Genomic DNA, 15,607 nt, shown 5'->3' with positions numbered 1-15,607 from the left:
TGGATATTCTACTAGGGTGAGACCCAGAATAAGCACAGTAAATTGTTAGTTGATTGGTGCTATTCAAAAGGTCTGTGGAGGCAGGTCTGAGGATCTGGAATGATGGGGCTGCAGGTAGGCATTTTAAACTAGGGTAGTCAGGGAAGGCTTCCTGAAGGTGACATTGAAGCAAGGACTGGGAAGAAGAGGGGATGAGGCATGTGAATATCTGAGGGAAGAGCATTCCAAACAAAGGGAACAACAGCAAGTGCAAAGTCACGGAGGCTGGATTGTGCCTGCTTTATTCAGGAACAGCTAGGAGAATAGTATGGTTGGAGTGGAGTGAGAAGAAGAAGGGTAGGAGCTGAGGACAGAGAAGTGATAGACCTGATTGTCTAGCCCACAGTAGACTTCTCAAATGCAGTATTTCCTCCCATCATGGTCTGGTATGAAGTTACTAGTATACTCCTTACTGAATAACTAGTGTGAGCAAGGCTATAATAAAGGACAGCCCAGAAGAGACGGTGAAGCTGGCTTTGGACTGGGGTGCAGTGTAGAGATGTCCGGGAAGGCCTGCTGAAGGCTGCTGCCATTTGATTTGGGTTCTGTGTGAGTTTTCCAGGCAGAGAAGGGTGAGGGATTAGGTCAGCCTGGCAGTGCTTGACACAACAGGCACCCAATAAATAAAATAGAAAACCACAGAGCCAGGAGAGTCACGGGCAGGGCTCTAGCGGGTAGAAAAAGATGGTTGAGAAGTAGCAGGAAAGCCCAACCAGGGCACAAACGTAAACGCTCGCTTGAAACGGAAAAGAAACCCCAGTCTCGGCCCAAGTCGCAAGCATGCGCAGTAGTACACTCGCCCACTTCAAGGTCCGCCCTCTCAGCCTAGGCTCCACCTCCTGAGCCTCGCTGAGAAAGGTGGGAGGGGTAAAAGGCGGGACAAAAGTTGATTGAAAGCTCTATTGACCAACCATCTTGCGGGATATCCGTCCTATGATAAAAGCAGCTCAGAACAAAAAGGAGGTTCCCCCCTCCCCCCCCCCAGCGATGGAAACCGGGCGGAGGTGTGGAAGGCAGCGAAATCACGCCTCTTCGGCCCAGCCACGCCTTTCATTCTTGCACTGCCTCACCCCAGGGAGCAAATCCAATTGGCTGGGCGGTACACCGTCACAGTGGGAATAAGCTAGCGGTGTGGGAGTAGCGGGAAGTGGGAGGGAGAGCAGCTGGGCGGGTAAAGGCCAATGATTCTCCGGGCAGCCTATCCCAGAAAAGTCATCTTCTCGCGAACCTTTAAAATTCCTGCTTCCCGAAGCACCTCAAGGGACTAAGACTGACTGCTTCATCTATCTTTTTCCTCCTTGCAAAAGTCCCGTTTGCCACCATGAGATATACCAAGTGAGACTGAGTAGGGGGAGCAAGTGGTGACTGTTACGCTGGTTACTAGCTGCTGCCCACTTGCTAGCAAACTTCTAGCAAGATCGGAACTGAGTACTACATAACCTCTACAATTCTCCCTGGCGCCGTTCCAGGGCTGGCGCCACATTCCCTGGTGGGCGCGCAATGGCCGCGACCCCTCCCACGGCGGACGGGTCTTTTGGTACGTGCAGTCCGAGGTAAGTCCCCTCCTTCCCACTTCACCCAGTCCAGCGCGTGCGTGCGCATGCGCGGAGCGCGGCGCGCGCGGTAGTTGGGTCGTAGGCTGTTCGGCCCTGGGATCCGCCGGGTCTCCGCGAACAGTGAGCTCTGAGCCGGGAGCCGCCGTGAGCTCTCGGATTCGAACCGGCGCTGACGAGCTCGGGGGCATCGCCCGCAGCGGCCAAGCTCATGGCCGGCTGAGCGGGACGCCGCCTCCGCCTCAGCCACCGCCGCCGCCGCCGCCTCCTCCTCCTCAGCCGGCGGCGGCCCGGGCCCAGCAGCCATGGCCGAAGACTACTGGGACGGGCGCCTGCGGCGTACCGGAGGAGAAGGCGGTCGCGCGGCCTCAGCCCGGGCCGCCGCCCCAGGCGCCTCCGCGCCGGCCCCGCGGCGCTGAGGTTGCTCGCGCGCCCCCACCGGTAAGCGCGTCACCGAGACGTGGGGTGGGGGCTGCCCTTTCTCCTATAGAACCAACCCAGACCCCAGGCAGTGTCCAGGGGTCTTGGCTGCACCGTTGGCATGGGCCTCTTCCCCGCAGCGAACTGCCCAGAATGCACCGGGGCAGGGGGTCATTCAGGGCCTCCCTGACCTTGGCCCCGCCCTGGGCCCAGTCTGGGAGCTGAGGGTGGGAAGTACCGTGGGTGCTAATGGGGAGCGGGATGGTCGAAGGACTATAGTGTGTAGAAATGGGTGGCAGAGTGGTGAAAAAGTCGAGGTTTGCTACTGGGGGCCTGAGTTACGGAGGGGTGTAAGGTTTGGGGTCCAGTGTGTGCTTAATAGGGAGGGGCGATGCAGGGGGTGGAGGGACCCAAGCATGTATAATAGGGGAGTGGATGTCAGAGAAGTGCTGAGATATGCAAATTAGGTTCTAGCTGTAGAAGGGCCCTCTGTGTGTTAATGGGGGATAAGGTGGTAGAGGTACCAGAAGATGTGCTAATAGGATCAGGGGTTGAGGCCCTGTGTGGTGATAGGGCAGGATGGTGTTAATATTGTGCAAAATGTCCATGAGGGACTGCAGTGTGTGAGGGTCCAGAGTGTGCTCATGGAGAGCAGGGTAGTGGAAGAACTAGAGTGTTGAGAGTCTGCTAATGGGGGTCATAGCTGTAGAGGGTATGTGCATGTGGTAATAAAAGTCTGGGTAGTTTGAGGCCCAGCCTATGCTTATGGGGGCAGAGTGGTGGAAGACCGGAGCCTGTGCTAATGGCTGTAAGTTGTGGATATATGGGGCGGGGGTGAAGGAAGTGTCTTAGCACTGTAAGAGGTATTCAGGATCAAGATGGTGTGAGATCAGTGTTTGTCCACAAGGACCGGGGATTCAAGACCCTAGGGTGCACTAAGAAGGGGCATGGTGATATATGAAGTTAGAGGGACTACTAATGTGAGTTTAGAGCCATGGAGGCGCTTAAGTGTGTGCCGGTGCAGGGAGAGTCAGAGCTGTATGAGATCTGAAATATGCTAATGAGAATCAGAACATTGCGAAGACAGTGTGTGCTTGTGTCCATGGAAGACTGGGATGTGTTGAGGTTCCAGGGAGTGCTAATGGGGGTAGAGCTGTGGAGGATTTCTAGTGTGCAATAAGGAGGATCAGGGCTGTGAAGGGATCCAAGTGTGAATCAGCAAGGGTTATAGCCGTGGAGGATTGAAGCAAAGAGAAGTAAGGAACAGGAATATGTGAAGGTCTAGGTTGTACTAAAGTAGAATAGAGCCATGGATCACTGAAATGTGTGCTAATGGGGGTCAGGCTGAATGAAGACCTGTGTGCACTAATGAGGGTCAGGCCGTTGTAGAACAGTGTGTTTGCCCCTGGAGATAGGGCTAAGTAAGGGTTCAGGGTATGCTAATGGGGGGGGCACTTTGTGAGACCTAGCGTGTGCTAATAGAAGTCAGGGTGAAGTGAAGGTCTAGCTTGTGCTGATGGGAAGTGGTGGGGACAGGGTAGTGGGAGGACCAGAATATGTGTTAATGATAATCATAGCTGTGGAAGGGTCTGAGCTTGGGCGGAAACAGGTCAGGGATCTGCAAGGTTCACTTTGTGTTAATGGGATTTAGGGCAGTGTGAAAATCCAGTGATGCTAATGTGGGTCAGCTGTAGAGGGTCCCAAGTGCATGTTAATAGGGGTCAGAATCATGTAGGGGGAACAGTGTGTTAATAGGGAGTGAGTGCTGTGGAGAAGCTAACAGGCAGCTGGGCCTGGGAGGGGCCCAAGAATGTGGTGGGAGTTAACTTAGAAGGTTCTGTGCTCTGTTGGGGCTTTGTGTGCTGGCAGCAGTTAGAGATAAAGGGAAATTGCAGGTGCTGAGAGTTAAAAGGCAGAGAGGCCTTCTTGAGGGTCCAGTGTACACTGAAAAAAAGAGGACATTGAGGGTCCACTGTGTGCTTATGGGAGTCCAGACAGGATGAGGATGGTATGGGAGTAGAGTGTGATGATTGTGTCCTCGGTCGGTGTGGTATAAGGTGGTGAGTGTCCTTGGGTATGAGAGTATTCAAATTTTACTGCATATTAATGTTCAAGTGTCTACGTTCACAGGGGCCCTATGTTCACTCCCTACTGGGGGTGTTGCATGATACAAATATTTTGTGCCCCATCTTCCTAAAATCCCCCCAAAACTGAGCTCTGGAACATGTCTAGCCCTTGAAGTTTCCAGTTAGAGGTCATGGACCCATAGCTGTTCTGGCTCCCTCCTCATTGTCCATCCAGCCCTACTACAGTCTCCCCCACCCCTAACTCCTCCATTCCCTGCCACAGCAGACAAATAGGCTGAGTATCTGTGCTATACAGACACAGGACAGTCTTTGGGGCTGGCCATACTTCGGTCTCAGGTCCAGTGTTCAGCGTCCTGGATCAGGATTTTGTTGTTACCCTGGGTTTCCTGGATGGACCTCATCCTCTTTACTGAGATCTTTCTACTAGACTGGCCCCTCTCCCCCTCCTGAGGGTGGTGAGGTCAGGCAGACAGAAGCGGGGTGTGGGGACCTCCGGAGTAACGCCTGATTTCAAGGTAACAGATGACCCACTTCTCTGCTCGGATCCAGCCCCAGCCTCATCCTCGACCTCCTATCTAGCTTCACTTCCCTTGGGCCCAGGGCCATCTTAGGCCCTGCTGTGAGTCCAGATGGTTCCTGGGCCAGGTCTTTCCCCCTCCTTGCTGGCCCAAAGCCCAGGTGGAAGCAGAAGAAGGCCAGCCTAAGCCTTTTGGTGGCCCCATTCCCTCCAGCAACCCCATCTAGGTAGGTCATCTTCCTGCCGATGCCAGTGTCCCTGGGCCACCTTGTCTGGGGTTGTTCATGAGTAGCAGGGACTCACCCTGCTTACCCTGGTAGAGATTGGTCCTAGGCCCTCAGACCCCTGATTTCATTAATTTCTGCCATAAGCACTTTTTGAGCATCTACTCTGTGTCAGTCACTGTTCCAGGTCCTCAGGAAATAGCCGTGACCTAAACAGACAGAAATCTACCCTGGCGGAGCTGATCTTCTAGTTATGGCGGTGAGGAGACAGACAGTAAAGAAATAAACCAATAAGTAGATGGTGTCATTTCTGAGGAGGTGATGAGTTCTGGGGGATAATTGACAAGGTGAGGGAACGGGTGGTTGAGATTTTAAATAGGGTTATTTGTGGAGGGTTATCATTTGAGCAACGGCCTGAAGGGGGTGAAGGAGTGAGCTGTTTTTGAAATCTGAGGGAAGGGTATTTTCAGGTACCGGGAACAGCCAGTGCAAAGGCTCTGAGATGGGACTGCTGGGTGTGGTTGCAGAACGGCAGCTAGCAATGATTGACGGGGAGGTGAGGCCAGAGAGGTAATAGGGGTGAATGGGGTAAGACCATATGGGTCACACTGAGGAGTGGGAGATTTATTGGGGGTGATAAGGGAGATGTGGTGCATTCTCAAGTAGACGAGAAATGTGACCTGGCCTATAAAAATCTGGATGGGACCTTATGAGTCCCAACCTGATTGAATCTTTCCAGCAGCCCTTAGGATAGCTTGTATACATTGAGATTACCCCCCACAACCCCACTTAGTGGTTGGGTCTGGGCCAGACTCCCCCACCCTATACCCCTCACTTGGGTAGATCAGTGGTGTAGTCCACTAGTCACCATGACGATGGTTGCTAGGGGAGATTGGAGGTCCTTGTGGCCATAAAGAGCAGTCTGCCTTGGCAGTTGGGGGTGATGTTGGGTTGGTGCCGGCGGAAAATGCCATTCTATGGGCGTACCCAGGGCCATGTCAGTCGTTCTGAGGTCCTGGGCAATCCCCCCTCCCCATCCATCCCACCCATGGCTGGGTTCATCACTGCCGCTGCACCCAAGAATGCCTGCTGCTCCCACAGTGGGGCTGCCCCCATGGAGACCAACATTCCATCGGTTGGACCCTTGCCCTCAGCTATCCACCCAAGACCCAGTACTCAGGTGGGCTACCTAGGAGCAGGGTTCCCAGGGGCTGGCTGTAAGTGGGCAGGCACTGACAAAGGTCCCCATCCATGCCAGGTTTCAAGGAATCCTGAGTGGTTCCAGAACTCCTCAGTGGATGAATGGGCACTAACACAAGTTCATGTCAGTGTTGTCAGCCTCATTGGGTTGTCATGGGTCCTAGGGGGCTCATGGTGGTCAGGCAGATGTTAACATGGGACCCATTCCCATCCATACCCCCCCCACCCTCTCAGGTCGCCATGGATCGGATGAAGAAGATCAAACGGCAGCTGTCAATGACACTCCGGGGGGGTAGAGGTGTAGACAAGACCAACAGTGCCCCTGAACAGATAGGCCTGGATGAGAGTGGTGGTGGTGGCGGCAGTGACCTTGGAGAGGCCCCCACCCGTGCTGCCCCTGGGGAACCTTGCTCCGGGCGGGGACTACTCAGCTCTGCACCAGGTGGGTCTACTATTTCCTCCCCTAGACTGGTCCCCCGGTGCTGCCTCCCAGCCGAGTTCCTCTTAGACTTGTGTTCTTTTCATTTCCCTTTCTTCATTTCCTCCCTCTTCCCTGCCATCCTAATACCATCTATCTGTTCATCTGTGCCCTTTTTGTTGGCTTTCTGCCCAGGCCTTAGGGAGGAAGGGTCCCCTCCCTGCTGCAGCTGCCCCAAGCCTCCTTTTACCCTTCTCCTACACTCTGTGCCAGCCCCCTCAGGCTTCCTGGTACCTGCCTGCCCTGGGCCTTTGGCTACCTCTGCCTGTCCCGGCCCCAGGCTAGCCAGAGTCTCAGCTCACCCCTGGCACTGGGTTTTCCACTAGGTAACTATTCCCTCTGCCCCATTCAACCTTCCTGTCCTGTCTGAACCTCCCTAGACCTTGCTATCCTCTCCCTGAGGGACCCTGTGCTGCTCTGGGGGCCATATGCATACCTCTATGATGAGGGAATGTTTTCTTGGGGAAGAGAGTGTCCTGGGGCTCTTGACTCCACCTGGCCTGCCTACCCCCTGTTGCCACCTCCAGAGATTGTACACGAGGACTTGAAGATGGGGTCTGACTTGAAGATGGGGTCTGACGGGGAAAGTGACCAGGCTTCAGCCACATCCTCAGATGAGGTGCAGTCACCAGTGAGGGTGCGCATGCGCAACCATCCTCCTCGAAAGATCTCCACTGAGGTGCTTAACCCCTCTGTCCAGGTGGTGGCGGGTCTGAAAAAGAGGCTTGGACCTGGGGCAGTGGAGCTCATGGTCCTGTTCCTTCTCTGTCTTGCCTGTTAGGACATCAACAAGCGCTTATCACTACCAGCTGACATCCGGCTGCCCGAAGGCTACCTTGAGAAGCTGACCCTCAATAGCCCCATCTTTGACAAGCCCCTCAGCCGTCGCCTCCGCCGTGTCAGCCTGGTGTGCATCTTCTGTCCTTTCCTCCTCTTCCTCCTCCTCCTCTTTCTCTAGCTCCTCTCGCACCCCCCACCCCTGCCCCAGTCCCTTTCCCTGAGCTTGCTTCAACCTGCCTCCTTTACCCCACAGTCCGAGATTGGTTTTGGGAAACTGGAGACCTACATCAAGCTGGACAAGCTGGGCGAGGTGAGGGACAGCCAAGAGGCCCATTATGGGGACAGGGGTCAGTGGGAACTCCCTACAGCCTCAAGGTCCTCTCCTATAACTGTTCCTCATTCCCCAGGGTACCTATGCCACCGTTTACAAAGGCAAAAGTAAGCTCACAGACAACCTTGTGGCACTCAAGGAGATCAGACTGGAACACGAAGAGGGGGCACCCTGCACCGCCATCCGAGAAGGTATAGACGTCTAGGAAGATCTGCCCCAGGCTTCCTGGGCACTCCCCATAGTGCACACAAACACGTGCCCCATAGTGAGAATAGAGACTGGGAGTTCTGGTACTTTTCTCCTGACACTCTGGGCTTCATGAGAAAGTGCCCATCACCCACGTATCTAGGTAATAATCAAGGTAACCAGGAATCTAGTCCTGTTTTGAGAAGAGGCAGATGAATTGGAAAGCAAGGTTCTTGCTTTGATTCTGAGAACATCCTGAAAGTACTCAACCAATTTACTTGATACAATAATTAGAACATCATGCAGTGAGTTTGAATTGCATAGAAATTGAGTGTGCGAACACAGTTTCATAGGAGGCTGCAGGTCGGTGTGCTGAGGGTTGGAACAAGGCCCCTTTCCAGAAACCAAAAATGGGTTTTGAAAATCTAGTGTCACATAAGCCTGGAGCTGCAATCCCATGTTCTTGTTTGTACTCTTCTCTGAGCCTTAGTTTCCACATCTGGACCATGGGGACATACTTTCCTGGTATCAGGTGGGTTAGTGCTGGTGACTGTGAGCCACCACCCCAAACTGCATAGGGAAAGAAGGAAACCCTGGTCTCCTACCTGTTTAGTCCTCATCACTATCCTGAGGGTGGGGCCCTGACTCTCACCCCCACGTTTCCTGCAGTATCCCTGCTCAAGGACCTCAAACATGCCAACATCGTCACGCTACATGACATTATCCACACGGAGAAGTCCCTTACCCTTGTCTTTGAGTACCTGGTAAGGTTGGGTGGCAGTGGGTCCCAGGGGGAGGTGGGAAGATGGCCAGGAGCCACAGGATATGACCCTCTTTTCTCTACCTTCTCTTCTCTCCTCAGGACAAGGACCTGAAGCAGTACCTGGATGACTGTGGGAACGTCATCAACATGCACAACGTGAAAGTGGGTGTGGGGCAGGAAGCAGAGGCACAAGGGGGCCCCTACTTACCCAGTCCACCCCACAAATCTTCCAGAAACAACTTCCCTTTTGGCTTTTTTGCTAGGAGCCATTGGAGGGCATTGGGACCCTGTCCTCTTTTGTGAGACAAGGCTCTGGGCTCAGTGTCCATGTTTGGGAGGGGGAGCAGTGTCTGCTGGGAGTCAGGATGCTGGATACTCTTTGACCTCTGCATGCCATTCCTGGGTTCCCAGCTGTTCCTGTTCCAGCTACTCCGTGGCCTGGCCTACTGCCACCGGCAGAAGGTGCTACACCGAGACCTCAAGCCCCAGAATTTACTCATCAACGAGAGAGGAGAGCTCAAGCTGGCTGATTTTGGTACTCTCAGCCTCCCCTTTCCAGTTATCCCCCAGCCTTACTCTCCCAGCCTCTCCCTTACCCATGACCACCTAGTCTCAGTCTCCCAGACTGCTCAGGACCATCTCAATTCCACCTGCCTCCTCTCCACTACCAGGTCTGGCCCGGGCTAAGTCAATTCCAACCAAGACATACTCCAATGAGGTGGTGACACTGTGGTACCGGCCCCCCGACATCCTTCTCGGGTCCACAGACTACTCCACCCAGATTGACATGTGGTGAGGACAAGTGGAAGTGTGGCAGGGGCCATGCAGTGAAAGGGGGGGGGGGGATTGGTCACAATGGCCAGTCAACTGCCTCCCTATTTATTCACTGTGCCCTCCTTGCCCAGGGGCGTGGGCTGCATTTTCTACGAGATGGCCACAGGCCGGCCCCTCTTCCCAGGCTCCACGGTGGAGGAGCAGCTGCACTTCATCTTCCGCATCTTGGGTGAGGAGGCATGAGCCCCAGGAGCTTTGGGGACATGCAGGGAGGCCCCCTGAAATGCTTAGGGTAATGCCTCTTCCTGCCAGGAACCCCAACCGAGGAGACATGGCCAGGCATCCTGTCCAATGAAGAGTTCAAGACACACAACTACCCTAAGTACCGTGCCGAGGCCCTTTTGAGCCATGCACCCCGGTGAGGCTGGTGGGTGGGTGGGTGGGTAGGTGTTAGGGGCCAGAGTGCCCAAACTCAATTTAAAGCAGGTCCCCTTGTCCTTGTGGTAGACTTGATAGCGATGGGGCTGATCTTCTCACCAAGCTGCTGCAGGTGAGACCACCTTCCTGAGTCAGCCTTGGGGCCTGGGGGTGTGGGGAAACGGAGCTCTGGGGTGGGAAGGGAGAGAAGCCTACTCTGTGAAAGTGTCAGCCCTCCTCCTCCTCTCCTCCCCACCTGCCTCAGTTTGAAGGTCGAAATCGGATCTCTGCAGAGGATGCCATGAAACACCCATTCTTCCTCAGTCTGGGGGAGCGGATCCACAAACTTCCTGACAGTGAGTGGAGCTGGGGAATGGAGTGGCTGGTGGTGGGCTGTGGGGAACAGGACTGCTATAGACAGTTGAGCAGGTTTTGTAGGGCTCTGCTACATCACCTCTAAGGGCGTACACATTTGTTCACATGTGTGACGTGTTTATTACAAGCAAGTTGCTTAGTTTTCAGTTCTTTTCTCCTTTCATGGAAATTTTCAAATATACATAATAATAGATACAATATCAATTTACCTTTTTAAAGTAAACATTTCCTTGTAAAGTATATACTGAGAAATGTACAGATCATAAGTATACAGCACAATGAATTTTCACAAACACCACACATGTGAAACCAGCGTACAGGTCAGGAAACAGGATGTGAGAAGCTCCCCCAAAGTGGCCTCTTGGTTCCTTCAGATATTCCCAGCCCCTCCCCAAGTTACCACTAGATGGACTTCTAACAGCTTAAATTTTTCCTGTCCTTGTACTCTGCAGAAATGGAATCATACAGGGTGTTCTCTTTTTACATCTGACTTTTAAAAACTTTTTAATATGGATATTTTTAATTAGATATGTTTATGTATTAGACCAAATAATATGAGTCCCCAAGTACTCTGTCAGGTCATTAACTCATGGTCAATCTGGTCTTATCTGTATTGCCTCTGATTATTTTGAATCAAATCCCAGACATATTATTAATCTATAATTTCAGCATGTATCTATAAAATATTTTAAAAACAATAACAATATCATCATCACACCTAAAAAAAAAATTGGCCCACTTTGCATATCTCCCCACTGGACTAATCTAAATCAAATCCCTAACACTATCCATCACCCAGAGTTAACAGGTGATAATTGTAATACCATTATCACACTTGACAAAATAATGATTTCTTGGGGGCATATAATAGTCCATATTCCAGTTTTCCTAGTTGTAGCTGGTTTGTATGTGGGATTTTTTGACAGATGAAAGTCAAGCCTCAAAGAAAAGGCAACTTTTTCTAATTCTCCCAGTGGGGCCATATGGGAGGTGGTTCTGAATTGCCCCATGGGTCATTTCTTTCTTCTCTCTCCCCTCCACCCACAGCTACTTCCATATTTGCACTAAAGGAGATCCAGCTACAAAAGGAGGCCAACCTTCGCTCTTCGTTGATGCCTGACTCAGGTAGATGTGGCCCTCTCCCTCTTCCCTGTCCCATCCACCTACCTGCTTGTTCACCAAGAGCCATCCGCTCTGCTTTTGCCCGCAGGCAGGCCAGCTTTCCGTGTGGTGGACACCGAGTTCTAAGTCACAGACCCAGGCCCCAGAAGGCAGCAGCTGGAGGGATGCCACACCCCTCACAGGGCAGCCCCCACCTGCATCCTCCTTGCTTGCTGCCTGCCTACCTGCCTGATTCATGCTCGCCTGCCCACATGTTCCCTGCTGCCTGTCCAAACATTCATTGGCCTGTCTGCTGGGTGCTAACAAAGCTCTCATCACTCCTTCACCTGGTCTGTCTGTCTCTTTCTCTGTGTCTTAGTAGTAGCCGGCGGACAGCATGGCCGTGCCAGCCTCCCACACTGAGGCCAGGCCTATACCCCTCCCCATCATGCCCTTTCCCAGGACCACTACCCCATGGCCAGCCAGGGGTCTGGCTAGCCCAGGCTGGGGATCTCAGACAAGATGTGGCGATGCCTTGGGTCTGAGGTTTCCTCTGCCTGTTTTCCTGCCTGCCCCACCTGCCTCATGTCGTGTGGGCCTTTTTTTTTTTGTTTCATTCATTGTTGTTTTTTAATTATTTTAAATGAGATTTTCATTTTTTAAATGCAATATCTCTGTATACAGACTGGCTGGGCCCCACCCCCTGTGTGTGGCCCTCCCACAGTATTTTGTGCAATGAAGCCCTGCTCCCAGCCTTTCCAAGGCAGGGACACAGCCCCTATTCAGAACCCTGACCATTACCAGATCCTGGGGTTGGCTAAGAGAAAGCATGCCTCAACCACTCGCCTTCCTACCCCCAACCCCCCTGCCTGCCATTCCCAGCCACAGGGGTACCTGAGGACAACCGGAGATTCTCTGGGAGATGGACAAGGTGGGGGCCCCCCACTCTCCCTCCTGCAGTTCCATAGCTGGGACCTCCTTCCGTCTCAGGGTCTCCCTAGGCTAGCCCTCTTGCCCCCATCCCACTTGGTGCTGTTCAGTAGGGGCCCTGCCAGGAACTGACCAATTCAGCAAGGAGCCATAGTGTGTATATGTGCACAGGCAGGGACGGGTGCATAGGGGGTTGTGCCCAGGTGTTAACCTCTAACCCCTGGGGAGGGTGAGGCAGGGCAGGGACAGTCTCTGGCATCAGTCCCAGATGGGTGGTTACCTCCCCTTCCTCCACTCTAAACCCTGGGGGCCCTCAAATGGGGTGGGAGGGCATGGGTGGGGGCCCTCCTAGTGGGATTTGGGAGGTTGGGTTCCTGAATGCACCATAATCGCTGTATGAAATATTAAAAAGTCTAAAGTGAAAAATGTGATTGCAAATCCCTGTAGAGGTAAAAGTGGACTTGACCTAGGGTGAGTACTAGAACCTTGGTGAATTCATATCTGGTTCCCATAATCTAGGAGAGCACTGGGAGTGGGCCAGGGATACATCATGACTATGAAAAAGGCATCTGAGAGATTACTCACGCAACAGTGGAACACTGAATTGAAGCAGGTAGGGCAGACTGAACAGAGGATGGGCTAAGAAGAGTTAGATTTACCCAAGAATATGAGGAAGCCAGATAGAGAGTGGAGACAGGAAGGTGTAGAGAGGCCATTTGTTTGAAAGATACTCGGAAGGCCCAATAAAACCAGGAGGTGGGCAGGTGAGGCAGAGGGGCCCAGTATGACCACCACATGTCTGACCCAGACACCATAAGGCAGGGCAGTTGGAGAGACTTTAAGAAGATAGATTTTGGAACACTGAGTAGGTGGGGGAATCCTAAAATACTTGGATTAAAAATTGGAAGTGGTGTCTAGGAAGTAATGGAAACCATGGTGAGACCATCCTGAGGAGGATGCAGTGGTTTGTGAGAGGTGCAGAAGAAATGGCACATCCTGGGACTTGGCCTCAGGTGTGAGCATAGGCAAGACTTCTAGCCCGTCCCACCATTTTCAGCAAAGCCAAGAATAGACTTCCAGGCACTGTAGGTGGGGTGGGCAGGGCCAGGCAAACGCTGCAGGTAATAGCAAGCCTAATTAAGTGTCTGGTTAATGAAGTCCAGCAGCAGGGGCCCAAGGGCTTCTAGTCACTCCATTGTGTCCCTGTAAGCACTTGGGTGATATCTCAGCTTGCAGCCTTATGGTTCCACAATGGCTGCCATGTCCCCAAAGATGGAAAGTAAGCAGAGAAAATGGCATCCTCCCTCCCTGCCTGTTTCCTTGTAACAGATCTACAACTTCCACAGATTCCTCCACAGACTTCCTGTGCCATCCCTTGGCTAGAATAAAATGATATGGCCACCTCTGGCAGCAAGGGAGGCTGGGAAAATGAGGACCTTGCAAAGGGGGACAGGATTGTCAGGCCAGACTTAGAAGGGCTAGAATTCACACAACTCCTTGGAGAAGTGGTAGGGTCATTGGTGTGGGCAGAGGTTGGCCTCTACAAAGTGGAAAGACCCAGTTCAGGTCTGGGGAGGTAGGCCTGTTGGATTTTAGGAAGGACAGGCTACCCAGGTAAATGGGGAGGGGGAGTCTGCAGAGGGGCAATGAGGAGTCAATTCAGAGACAAGATGCAGCTGGGCTTGAAGAGCAGTGTGCCACATGCCAAATTCAAATGACACTCTGGGGATGCCCCAGGTGAAAGGGCTGCTCCCTTTTCTCAGAGTTTACACAACTGAGTTGTGACCCCCTCCCCAAATCTGTGCCAGGTCTGGGCTGAGGGCTAGTATCACAGTAATAAACAATCCCTGCCCCACAGAGGTTAACTGAGCATAGAGGTAAATTATGAGATTGTGTTTGGGGGGCGGGTGGAATAGTGCATAAAGAGGGTATTCTGGACACTCCTGGGACCTTTGTGCATGGGCCTAGAAATGTGGAAAGGCAAAGTGTGTGACTGCCTGTGGGAATGGATGGTGAAGTGAAGGAAGTCCCTGAAACGGACCCATAATCATGAGCCTGTCTTGGGGAGTTGTGGAATGATCAAGTGGGGACAGCCAATAAGTAGATGCAGGGAGCCAGAGGGACCAACATACACCTGAAACTAATATAATATTCAATGTCAACTAGAATTGAAAAATGAAAGTTACCACCAATAGGTAGGGCCAAGAGCCCTAGCAGAGAAAAGGATGGCATAGCCAGTCTAGTACAGTGGTTCTGAACTGGAGATAATCCTGCCCCGCCCCCAAGGGACATTTGGCAATGTCTGGAGACACATGGTTGTCCCAGCTGGGGAGTGCTACTGGTATCTAGTGAGTAGAGGCCAAGGGATGCAGCGAAACCTACAATGCTTCCCACAACGGAGAAATGCCAACAGTGTCTAGGTTGAGAAACCCTGGACTCCTACTACAATGGTTGTTAAACTTTTGATCTCAGGATCTTTTTATATAATTAAAAGTTGACATCCAAAACCTTTTTTTTTTTTTTTTTTTTTTTTTGCTTATGTCATGTAGCCTCTGGAAAATTACACCGCACGTGCAAGAGAGAATGACAGTGAAAATAGTTTTGACTTTGTGAACCCCCTGAGAGGGTCTCCTGAACCGTGGAATGCCTAGGACCACAGTTTGAGAATCTCTGGCCTGGTGTTTAAGGTCACAGCTCTGGAATCCGGACTTCCTGAGTTCGAACCACAGCTCAGCCACACTCTAGCTGGGGCAAAGTGAATTAACATTTCTGGTCCTCAGCATGGGCGACAGTGATGTTATCTGCTACCTAAGGCTCTTGTTTACCTGCAATAAAGCAAGGCTATTACTAGTTATCATTGCTGTAACTCCCGACAAATACACTGGGCCTGGGGCTGACTTGAGTTCAACATATTTATTGAGAGAACCTAGTTCAGGCAGGGAAGTTGCCCGCAGGCCTGGGTGGCGCTCTGGGGGTGGTAACCTGTTTTGCACTTGGTTTTGAGGGGAGAAAAGGGTAGTGCTTTGCAGGAAGGGCATTCTGGTCATGCTAAGAAAAACACCGCTCCCAGGGAAGGGATCCGGGGTCCCCAGCAGAGCACGGACCGAGAAGACCCGAACTTTTGTGTGCCCTTGAGCACTCCTTGTCCACCTCGGAGACCTCTACCTCCAACTTCCAAAAAACCCATTGCCTGGACTCAACATGGCGTTAGAATCCCACAGGACACCTTTGTCTTTCTTAGCTCCCAAGTAGAGGTTTTACCCTATTTGTCGCAGAGACCACTGCCCACGGTCCAATGCCGCTTAGCCCTAGAAGCGTCTCACCGCGGGGTTCATTTCCAATATGGTAATAGACCATTTCCAATGTGGTAATAGACTCCTCGAGGTGTAGGGGGCTCCCTTTCCGTTTCCGGGACCAGAATCCGGAAGTGGC

General features: G+C 52.4%; 1 protein-coding gene across 14 annotated transcripts; it reads left to right on the top strand.

Annotated features, from left to right (window-relative positions):
- The first annotated feature begins 1,172 nt into the window (after positions 1-1,172).
- Positions 1,173-15,596, top strand: CDK16 (cyclin dependent kinase 16). Of its 14 annotated transcripts, none has more exons than XM_081126235.1 (17): positions 1,625-1,870; positions 1,965-2,033; positions 6,275-6,482; positions 7,046-7,197; positions 7,300-7,425; positions 7,552-7,608; positions 7,706-7,820; positions 8,485-8,579; positions 8,678-8,740; positions 8,990-9,113; positions 9,250-9,370; positions 9,484-9,581; positions 9,665-9,770; positions 9,860-9,902; positions 10,035-10,125; positions 11,192-11,269; positions 14,725-15,596. In XM_081126235.1, the coding sequence occupies exons 3-17, from the start codon at positions 6,281-6,283 to the stop codon at positions 14,760-14,762; spliced, it is 1,509 nt and encodes a 502-aa protein (XP_080982361.1). In that variant the 5' UTR covers positions 1,625-1,870; positions 1,965-2,033; positions 6,275-6,280; the 3' UTR covers positions 14,763-15,596. The 14 variants fall into 14 exon arrangements, with proteins under 14 accessions (XP_080982370.1, XP_080982366.1, XP_080982360.1 ...); XM_081126233.1 differs by lacking the exon at positions 14,725-15,596 and adding an exon at positions 11,355-11,591; XM_081126244.1 differs by lacking the exons at positions 1,625-1,870; positions 1,965-2,033; positions 14,725-15,596 and adding exons at positions 1,173-1,592; positions 11,355-11,591.
- The last annotated feature ends 11 nt before the right edge of the window (positions 15,597-15,607 follow it).

The sequence above is a fragment of the Miniopterus schreibersii genome, assembly GCF_964146895.1.
Source record: "Miniopterus schreibersii genome assembly, chromosome: X".
Lineage (NCBI taxonomy): Eukaryota > Metazoa > Chordata > Mammalia > Chiroptera > Miniopteridae > Miniopterus > Miniopterus schreibersii.
The sequence above is the reverse complement of the archived record's forward strand: the minus strand, read 5'-3'. Positions and strand labels throughout refer to the sequence as shown.